Genomic DNA, 11,672 nt, shown 5'->3' on the forward strand with positions numbered 1-11,672 from the left:
TCCAGTGCACAATGGTCTGCTTTCTTAGAAATCCTGTGAAAAACAGAAGTGTGGTTCAATTTGGCTTGACTAAAGAAGTCTCATTGCAGCATTTGTAGCTGAAGTGGAACGGATAGTGTAATTTATTGGAGGTGTTATGAAGAGAGGAAAAGAAATGGAATCAAAGTCTGTTTACACTTACTGGTAGGAAGCAGATACGAAATGATGGCAATGGTGATAACAGTTAATACTTAATGAATATTTTCTATGTGGAAGGCAATATGCTACCATATATTATTTCATTTAACCTTTGCCATAATCTCATTAGATAGAAGTTCTTTTATCCCCAGTTTGCAGATGAGAAAACAGGCACAGAGAAATTAAGGAACTTGCTTAAAGTCACACAGCTAGTATGTAATAGTGTTGGGTTTTGAACATGTAATCTGATTCTAGCACGCATGACTGTTACCCATTATGCTATACTGAATTGAGTCCAAATGGAGAATCAATTAAATTACTAGAACACTTCAAATGAATATATATAACTTTTTACCAACTTTTTATTTTTGAAAATGATAAAGTTACTAAAAAGTTAAAAGATTTTTTTTTTTTTAAGTTAAAAGATTTTTAAGAAACATAAGAAACATACATAGATTCAACAGTTTTGAACATTTAATCTGTCTTGCACACACACACACACTCTCTCTATATATATACAATCTCCATTTTTTAAAAAGTAAATGACAGACATCATGACACTCATAAGAACAAAGACGATCACCTAAATAACAATAATACCATTACCACATATAAGTAGTATAACATTGAGCATAGTCTGTTTTAATAACCTGTTTGTCTATTTTGAATAAGTCCTGGGGAGGGAGGAGGGAGGAGGGTTCAGGATGGGGAACACATGTATACCTGTGGCGGATTCATTTTGATATTTGGCAAAACTAATACAATTATGTAAAGTTTAAAAAAAAAAAAAAAAAGTCCTGTATCCTAGTAGATCGTTGAAATTGCATTGTTAAAAAAAAAAACCTTATCAAAATCTGACTTTTTTTCCTTCTCAGAAATCATATTCCATGCCCATTGGCATTGAATTTCAACGGAGATATGCAACGATCGTTTTAGAGCTTGAACAACTGAACAAGGACCTAAACAAAGTCTTGCACAAAGTTCAGCAGTACTGCTATGAGGTGGGTGGTGTGTGCAGAGTTCCCTTGAGGGGGCTGTGACCCCCTCTTACTTGAAACTGATACTGTTACCATCCCATCTTAGAAAACCCAAACTAAGCCAAGATCTTTGAGCAGAACCATATTTTATATACTTTTTTTTCCCTTACAGCATCAACATTGAAGAGTGCTTTATACACACCTGTCAATTCTGTTGGTTTTTTGTTTGAATTACAAATGATTATAGCTCTCTAAAAATTTAGAAACATCCAGAAAAATAATTACTCTTAATTCTACTACCACAAAAACTTTATTTTTGTTTATTTCCTAATTTTTTTAAACCATACATGCTTTTTCTTACAAAGTTATGACCATGCTGTGTATACAGTTTTGATTGCTCCTTTTTAAACTTTACATTTGGGGATCCCTGGTGGTCCAATGGTTAGGACTCGGTGTTTTCACTGCTGAGAGCCTGTGTTCAATGTCTGCTTGGGGAACTAAAATCCCACAGGCTGTGAGGCACAGTCAAAAAAATAAATAAATAGAAATTTAAAAAATAAACTTTACATTAGAACTATGCATTTTTGAACTGCAGTCACATACATTATAGGATTATTTGTGAATTATCATTACTGTTATGTACATATAATTATATGTATGAAGGTGGTTCACGAGTTTCATCAAAAATTTGAGTTTCTTACAAGGAAGAATGAAATGATTGTGATGAGTTTAGTATGCTCCAGCATTTGCATTCTTAGAAGTTGTATATTTCCAGTAAAGCCACTTTTTTTTTTTTTGAAGTAGGGTTTTTTGAATTAGCATTCAAAAGGTATCCTTTTGAATTAGGGTTTTCATCTTTTCCATGAGTGGGATTACTTGATCATAATGGTAACTCTTTTTTTAGTTTTTAAGGAACATCCATACTGTTCTCCATACTGACTGTACCAATTTACATTCCTACTCAGTGTAGGAGGGTTCCTTTTCTCCATACCTTCTCCAGCATTTATTATTTGTAGACCAGTTGATTTACAGTGCTTCAAGTGTACACAAAGTAATTCAGAGACATATGTTCTTTTTCACATTCTTTTCCATTATAGATTATTACTGAATATAGTTGCCTATGCTATACAGTAGGACCTTGTTTATCTGTTTTATATACGGTAGTGTATGTCTGTTAATCCAAAATTCCTAATTTATCCTCCCCCCATCCCTTTTCCACTGATAATCCTTTCTATGTCCTCTTTTCTATGTCTGAGAGTCCATTTTGGTTTTGTAAAAAATTTTATTTGTATCACTTTTTGATCCTTTTTTTGGTACCATGTTTTTACATTCTACAAGTAAGTGTTATCATAATGATATTTGCCTTCTTTGTCTGACTTACTTCACTTAGTATGATAATCTCTAGGTCCATCCATGTTGCTGTAAATGGCATTTTTCACTCTTTGTTTAAAGCTGAGTAATATTCTATTGTATATATGTACCGCATATTCCTGTGGTTTGTGTTTTTTTTCCGTATACCACATCTTCTTTATCCATTCTTCTACTGATAGACATTTAGGTTGCTTCTATGTCTTGGCTATTGTAAATAGTGTTGCTATGAACTTTGGGGTGCATGTATCTTTTTGAATTAGAGTTTTCATCTTTTCCATGAGTACGATTACTAGATCATAATAGTAACTGTTTTTAGTTTTTAAGGAACCTCCATACTGTTCTCTGTACTCGCTATACCAGTTTACACTCCTACCATCAGTGTAGGAGGGTTCCTTTTCTCCGTACCCTCTCCAGCATTTATTATTTGTAGACTTTTTGATGATGGCCATTCTCACTGATGTGAGGTGATAACTTTTTGTAGTTTTGATTGCACTTCTCTCATAACTAGAGGTGTGGAGCATCTTTTCATGTACTTGTTGGCCATGTGAACGTCTTCTTTGGAGAAATGTCTCTTTCGGTCTTTTGCCCATTTTTTGATTGGGTTGTTTGGGTTTTTTTGATATTGAGTTGTATAAACTCTTTGTTTATTTCAGAAATTAATCCTTTGCGGTCACATCATTTGCAAACATGTTATCTCATTCTGTAGTTTGTCTTTTTATGGTTTCCTTTGCTGTGCAAAGGCTTTTAAGTTTAATTAAGTCCCTTTTTTTTTTTTTTTTTTTTTTCTTGTTTTCATTACTCTAGAAGATGGATCCAAAAAAATATTGCTGTGATTTATGTCAAAGAGTGCTCTAATATCTGGTCTTACATTTAAGTCTTTAATCCATTTTGAGTTTACTTTTTATATGGTATTAGAGAATGTTCTTTGCATGAAATGTTCCCTTGGTATCTCTAATTTTCTTGAAGAGATCTCTAGTCTTTCCCATTCTGTTGTTTTCCTCTATTTCTTTGCATTGATCGCTGAGGAAGGCTTTCTTATCTCTCCTTGCTATTCTTTGGAACTCTGCATTCAGATGCTTATATCTTTCCTTTTCTCCTTTGCTTTTCACTTCTCTTCTTTTCACAGCTATTTGTAAGGCCTCCCCAGTCAGCCATTTTGCTTTTTTGCATTTCTTTTCCATGGGGATGGTCCTGATCCCTGTCTCCTGTACAATGTCACGAACCTCTGTCCGTAGTTCATCAGGCACTCTATTTATCAGATCTAGTCCCTTAAATCTATTTTTCACTTCCACTGTATAATCATAAGGAATTTGATTTAGGACATACCTGAATGGTCTAGTGGTTTTCCCTACTTTCTTCAATTTAAGTCTGAATTTGGCAATAAGGAGTTCGTGATCTGAGCCACAGTCAGCTCCCGGTCTTGTTTTTGCTGACTGTATAGAGCTTCTCCATCTTTGACTGCAAAGAATATAATCAGTCTGATTTCGGTGTTGACCATCTGATGATGTCCATATGTAGAGTCTTCTCTTGTGTTGTTGGAAGAGGGTGTTTGCTATGACCAGTGCATTCTCTTGGCAAAACTCTATTAGCCTTTGACCTGCTTCATTCCGTATTCCAAGGCCAAATTTGCCTGTTACCTCAGGTGTTTCATGACTTCCTACTTTTGCATTCCAGTCCCCTATAATGAAAAGGACATCTTTTTTGGGTGTTAGTTCTAAAAGGTCTTGTAGGTCTTCATAGAACTGTTCAACTTCAGCTCTTCAGAGTTACTGGTTGGGGCATAGGCTTGGATCACTGTGATACTGAATGATTTGCCTTGGAAACGAACAGAGATCATTCTGTTGTTTTTGAGATTGCATCCAAGTACTGCATTTCTGACTCTTTTGTTGACCGTGATGACTACTCCATTTCTTTTAAGGGATTCCTGCCCACAGCAGTAGATATAATGGTCATCTGAATTAAATTCACCCATTCCAGTCCATTTCAGTTCGCTGATTCCAAGAATGTCAATGTTCACTCTTGCCATGTCCTGTTTGACCACTTCCAATTTGCCTTGATTCATGGACCTAACATTCTAGGTTCCTGTGCAATATTGCTCTTTACAGCATAGGACTTCGCTTCTATTACTCACATCCACAACTGGGTATTGTTTTTGCTTTGGCTCCGTCCCTTGATTCTTTGTGGAGTTATTTCTCCACTGATCTCCAGTAGCATATTGGGCACCTACTGACCTGGGAGTTCCTCTTTCAGTATCCTATCATTTTGCCTTTTCATACTGTTCATGGGGTTCTCAAGGCAAGAATACTGACATGGTTTGCCATTCCCTTCTCCAGTGGACCACATTCTGTCAGACCTCTCCACCATGACCCACCCGTGTTAGGTGGCCCCATACGGCATGGCTTAGTTTCACTGAGTTAGACAAGGCTGTGTCCGTGTGATTAGACTGACTAGAAATGGTATACCTAACAGAAGCACAAGATACTAAGAAGAGGTGGCAAGAATACACAGAAGAACTGTACAAAAAAGATCTTCATGACCAAGATAATCATGATGGTGTGATCAGTCACCTAGAGCCAGACATCCTGGAATGTGAAGTCAAGTGGGCCTTAGAAAGCATCACTACGAACAAAGCTAGTGGAGGTGATGGAATTCCAGTTGAGCTATTTCAAATCCTGAAAGATGATGCTGTGAAAGTGCTGCACTCTATATGCCAGCAAATTTGCAAAATTCAGCAGTGGCCACAGGACTGGAAAAGGTCAGTTTTCATTCCAATCCCAAAGAAAGGCAATGCCAAAAAATACTCAAACTACTTCACAATTGCACTCATCTCACACGCTAGTAAAGTAATGCTTAAAATTCTCCAAGCCAGGCTTCAGCAATATGTGTACCGTGAACTTTCTGATGTTCAAGCTGGTTTTAGAAAAGGCAGAGGAACCGGAGATCAAATTGCCAACATCTGATGGATCGTGGAAAAAGCAAGAGAGTTCCAGAAAAACATCTATTTCTGCTTTATTGACTGTGCCAAAGCCTTTGACTGTGTGGATCACAATAAAGTGTGGAAAATTATGAAAGATGTGGGAATACCAGACCACCTGACCTGCCTCTTGAGAAACCTATATGCAGGTCAGGAAGCAAGTGTTAGAACTGGACATGGAACAACAGACTGGTTCAAATAGGAAAAGGAGTACGTCAAGGCTGTATATTGTCACCCTGCTTATTTAACTTACATGCAGAGTACATCATGAGAAACTCTGGGCTGGAAGAAGCACAAGCTGAAATCAAGATTGCCGGGAGAAATATCAATAACCTCAGATATGCAGATGACACCACCCTTATGGCAGAAAGTGAAGAGGAACTCAAAAGCCTCTTGATGAAAGTGAAAGTGGAGAGTGAAAAAGTTGGCTTAAAGCTCAACATTCAGAAAACGAAGATCATGGCATCTGGTCCCATCACTTCATGGGAAATAGATGGGGAAACAGTGGAAACAGTGGCAGACTTTATTTTTTGGGGCTCCAAAAGCACTGCAGATGGTGATTGCAGCCATGAAATTAAAAGACGCTTACTCCTTGGAAGGAAAGTTATGACCAACCTAGACAGCAAATTAGAAAGCAGAGAGATTACTTTGCCAACAAAGGTCCATCTAGACAAGGCTATGGTTTTCCAGTGGTCATGTATGGATGTGAGAGTTGGACTGTGAAGAAAGCTAAGTGCTGAAGAATTGATGCTTTTGAACTGTGGTGTTAGAGAAGACTCTTGAGAGTCCCTTGGACTGCAAGGAGATCCAACTGGTCTATTCTGAAGCAGATCAGCGCTGGGATTTCTTTGGAAGGAATGATGCTAAAGCTGAAACTCTTTTACTTTGGCCACCTCATGCGAAGAGTTGACTCATTGGAAAAGACGCTGATGCTGGGAGGGATTAGGGGCAGGAGGAGAAGGGGACGACAGAGGATGAGATGGCTGGATGGCATCACTGACTTTATGGCTGTGAGTTTGAGTGAACTCCGGGAGTTGGTGATGGACAGGGAGGCCTGGCGTGCTGAGATTCATGGGGTCGCAAAGAGTCGGACACGACTGAGCGACTGAACTGAGAGAATGTTCTATTTCATTATTTTACATATAGCTGTCCAGTTTTCCCAGCACCATTTACTGAAGAGATACTACCTTTTTTCCATTGTATATTTGTGCCTCTTTGTTGTAGATTGACCATAAGTGCATGGGTCTAGGACTTCCCTGGTGGCTCAGATGGTAAAGAATCCACCTGCAATGCGAGAGGTTCTATTCCTAGATTGGGAAGACCCCCTGGAGGAGGGCATGGCAACCCACTCCAGTATTCTTGCCTAGAGAATCCCCATGGACAAAGGAGCCTGGTGGTCTACAGTCCATGGGCTCACAGTGTCAGACACAACCCAGCAACTAAGCACAGCATGGGTTATTTACAGCCACATCTGTTTGTGATGTGAGATAAACAGCTTTTTATGATACTAACCTCATCATTGAGTCCCAAAGATCTGCCATTTTTGTTGCTATCAGTCCACTTGAACTGAGAGAAATGAACTGCGATTACCTTTAACTAAATTCTGAGTATGTTTTGCTCATTCCTTCAGCCATCCATTATTATTTTTATTTTCCTGATAATTGTCATTTACCTACATAGCAATATGTGTTGTCCCTGCAAATAGAGTTCTCCCCCTGGACTAGCAACCATCCACAAGAGGTGCAAACCATGCTGTCCAAGATGACGTGAAACATGCAGAAGTGGATGTCCTTTTGTATCTCACTGTGTACACAAGGCCATATGTGACACTCATTTCCTAATGGAGTAAACTTAATTTAATTTTCACAAAGCTCTTATGGAAGCACAATATTGATTTTAAAATGAGAACAAGCAATTCCACTTCTGTGTATATATCAAAGATATATGAACATGTATTTACCAAAGGATAGACACTAGAACATATATAGCATCACTGTTCATTATAGCCAAAAATTAGAAATGACCCAAATACCCATCAATACTAAAATGAATCGGTAAGTTTTCATATAATATGGAATTCTTAGCAATAAGAATGAATATGTGAACATATTTGTTCATATGAGAACATGCAAATATTGAACAAATAAAGTCAGACACAAAAGAATATATAATGCATAATTTCATATTATGTAAAGCTCAAAAGCCAGCAAAAACTAATATATATAATAATATATAGGTCTGTATTGTTTATATATATATAAAAGTCAGGATGGTGGCTACCCTTGAAGTATTATATATTTATGTATACTTCAGTTTAAAAAAATGTTAAATGTTAGAAGACAAGATTATTCATTGCAGTGTTTCTGACAGTCACAAAATATTAGAAGTAACCTAAATGCCCATACATAGGGAATTGGCTGAATAACTTATGGCACATCCCATAGTGGAGCAGTGTGCTGCTCTAAGAACAAGGAAGCTGTCTGTGCTGATGGAGGCACATAGCTTCCTTAACCAGGTGATCAAAGATAACATAAGCAGTAGTGGGGCAGATAAACATCATACACCTCCTAGTCACAGTGAACTGAGAACAACATCACTTTCGTGGTGTTCCCGCCAAAGACCTATTACTTTAGTCTAATCAAGAGGAAACAGACAAACCCACATTGAGGGATATTATGCAAAATAATTGGCTGATATTCTTCAAAGCTATCAAGGTTATGAAAGACTGAGGAACTGTTCCAGAGTAAAGGAGTCTAGAGAAACAGGACAACCAGATATATTCAGGGGGAAAAATAGCTAGGTATTGGGACAGTTGATGAAATCTGTATATAGACTGTTAGAAAATGGTATTATGTCTTTGCTAAACTTCCTGATTGTGATCAGATCATTGCTCTGTGGTTATTAAGTATTTAGGAGTAAAGAGGCACAGTGTTTGCAATTTATTCTCAAATAATTAAGAGAAAAAAAATTATATACAGAGAAAGGTCGAATGTTAACTCAAACACAGTAAACCATAAGCAGGTAGTGAATCTGGGTAAAAGGTTATCAAGAAATTTTTGTTCTATTCTTTTTTTAGAAGTACCTCAAAATTAAAAGGTACCCAAAATATAAAACAAATCAAAAAATAAATACTGTTAGAGGAGAAAAAATTTCTAAGGTAAAAGTGAGGTTGTTTTTGTTACACAAATGCTACTTTTTAAAAAATCCTAATCTGCAAACAGGGCACAAACACACAGAAATTATCATGGCCTTATGAATGTGTATCTTGTGTTTTAATCATCTGTATTCAGCTTGCTCCAGACCAAGGGCTCCAGCCTGCAGATCAGCCGACAGACATGAGACGAAGGTGTGAGGAAGAAGCACAGGAAATAGTTCGGCATGCAAATTCCTCAACAGGACAGCCCTGTGTTGAAAATGAAAATCTGACAGACTTAATCTCCAGGCTTACAGCTATTTTATTACAAATTAAGGTAAATTTCAGAGGACCTTTTGGGGAAAATATTAAGAATACTTTCTTCATTTTGACACCTAAACAAACTGTGCTAATTTGGTGCTAAAAAATTAAACTGTATATTAGAGCAGAGTTTTTGTCTGTATTCGAAGTACAATTTTGAAATTTTTTTTTCTTTAGTGTCTAGCAGAAGGAGGCGACCTGAATTCCTTTGAATTTAAATCACTTACAGATTCACTAAATGATATCAAGAGTACAATAGATGCTTCTAATATCAGGTAATTCGTTAGATGTACTCTATTTTTATATGAAATTCATAGTGATTTCCAGTATAAGCTTTAAGAATTGTACATATTTATGAAGTAGTCATGATTTTTATCCTTTGAGTAAATTGTAAATGAGCTTTCATGTTATATGCAGTCTATTGACAGAATTTTCAGATGGATTTTTTTATATAAAGGCATCAAAGACATATAATATTTAGGTTTGGGTTTGGCATAGAGGTTTAACTTTGAAGTAAGTCTTCCCCAAAGAGAGATTTGTCCATCCTCTTTCCAGTACTTCCATGGTTTCTTGGCTTCTTTCAAGCATACCTTTCAGTTACTACTGAAATAGAATTATGGCTAATGTAAAGGGAAGATATGTTACTTATGTGGGGTTGTTATCTTAGCTATTTCCTAACTGAAATTCAGCTTTTTCTTTTTAGAAAAACTGTTTTTAATTTTGTGAGAAAAAGTAGTTAACCATATTTCTTCTTTCTTTAGTTGCTTTCAGAATAATGTAGAAATTCATGTTGCACATATTCAGAGCGGCCTGAGCCAGATGGGAAACTTACATGCCTTTGCAGCAAATAACACCAACAGAGACTGAATAGAAGATTTAATTATCCCAACTGCATAGGACATTGTTTTTGTGAAGTTCTCTTCCTTTATATAGGCTTCCAACACCAAATAACCTATCTGCTGGAAAACAAGGAAAATTTAAATCTCCAAATAAGGCATTTTAATATACTCTACTGCTTCTTGAACCAGCATTGCTGACCAGCATTATATTTATTTTTCTTTTATTACTCAGCTGCAGTAGCACTGCTTATGTTATATATGTTTATTAGCAAGTATTTTTAAACTGAAAATGTCTGAACATAACATAATTTCATGGAAGAATATGTTGACCATTTTTTTAATGTGCATGAATTCAACTCAACCCAGGCAGACAACTACTGCAGTGGAGAACATGAAGAAACATGGTCTTTTGTGCATTATGCATGGCAATGTGGAAATTCTATCTAGAAAATTACAACTCCAGTTCATTTAGTTGATCACCACTTCAGTCTTCAAAAGATAACATCATGAGATATGGGAAGTCCTCATTTTTAGGAAGCCACTGGAATATAGGTGGGAAATACGGACTTTACAAGTATATATGATATATACTTGCAATGTGACATGGTTCTATAGATCATTTTATAATAATAAATATTTTAATTTATCATAATTTATAAAAGAAACCTTTGTTGTTTGTCTGTTGAAAGAAAATGAAGGAGCAGGAAAGAAACATTACTGCAAGATGCTAAATTTCAGCAAATGGATTTGGCATGTCTTTTCCCATCAATTCAGGGCAAAAAGTGCCATTGTTATGGGATTTATTTTCAAAAGACTGATAACACACTATTTTCATATTTTTTTGTTTATTTGCACAATTTTTGAACCAGATTACTGGTTAAAATCCAACAGTTACACAATTTTTAAAGTAAAAAAAATTTTATAAGGAAAACAAATACAATAGCCAGCGCTAGAAAATGGAGAAAAAAGGTTTGTATTTGGTTGTGGGCTTTTTTGGTTTTCGGTTTTTTAAGGAAAACCCTGCCTAAGATGTTAATCTTGTAAAAAGTGTGTATTTGGAATTTTCTCTGTTTTAATATAGAATATTATAAAGTCAAAATATAATAAATTGTTTTCAGATTTGGAGTTTAAGATATAGCTGTAGAAGTGGCTTTGATTCTTTTAGATGTCTCATAAAATGAGACTTTTTATATTAATGTATAATAAAACTGAAACAAGATTATTTTCCATTTGAAATTTTTGTATAGTTTAAAAATGCTTCCATATTCTTTGTTGGTATTGTGCCACTGCAGAACTTTAGTGCAGAGTTTATATTTAGCTAAACTGTTATGTTTAATTAAGAAAGGCATAAATCTTTTATTCTTAATATTTGTAATTCTAAATAAATTGATTTATGAAAATTAATGATCTTCATTTTCATTTAATTAATACAAGTTGATAAATATTTCTTCTATTTAAAATGTTTTTTAAAATTATCTTTTCCACTAAACTATATTTTTTGGAGGAACAGTACAAATTTATTACTAAGTCATTTTGAATTAAAATACCATTAGGACGTTTTTTCCCCACGGCTAAGTAGTCACTACGGAAAACACTGAGCACGTAAGTTACTTGGCTTACTCTAGACTAGAGAAAGGTTGCTTTTCAATATATTCTGCCTAGACTTAGGTAAGCATTTTTTATATTTTTTCTTCTACATTTCTTAAGGCTGACTTGTCACACTTAAATTATACCTAGTTTTGCACTTACGTAATTAAGCATCGTCTATATCTTTCAGTGCCATCATGTGTTGATGACAAGAACTGTGCCTAAGAATAAATATGAATTTTATTTTTGTTTAAGGAAGAAGAAATCTATATAATTCAAAGTAGTCATTTGGG

The 11,672-nt window shown here is 35.6% G+C and overlaps 1 protein-coding gene across 1 annotated transcript in view; it reads left to right on the top strand.

The window, feature by feature from the left end:
* Positions 1–11,179, top strand: part of LIN9 (lin-9 DREAM MuvB core complex component) — an 87,346-nt gene extending 76,167 nt beyond the window's left edge. Inside the window, exons 12-15 of the mRNA XM_005906293.2 lie at positions 1,053–1,178; positions 8,790–8,969; positions 9,131–9,228; positions 9,715–11,179. Of these exons, the coding sequence (XP_005906355.2) occupies positions 1,053–1,178; positions 8,790–8,969; positions 9,131–9,228; positions 9,715–9,820 (510 nt within the window). The 3' untranslated portion in view covers positions 9,821–11,179. The remainder of the gene's footprint in view (positions 1–1,052; positions 1,179–8,789; positions 8,970–9,130; positions 9,229–9,714) is intronic.
* Positions 11,180–11,672: the final 493 nt, after the last annotated feature.

This window comes from Bos mutus, chromosome 16 (genome assembly GCF_027580195.1).
Source record: "Bos mutus isolate GX-2022 chromosome 16, NWIPB_WYAK_1.1, whole genome shotgun sequence".
Taxonomy (NCBI): Eukaryota; Metazoa; Chordata; class Mammalia; order Artiodactyla; family Bovidae; genus Bos; species Bos mutus.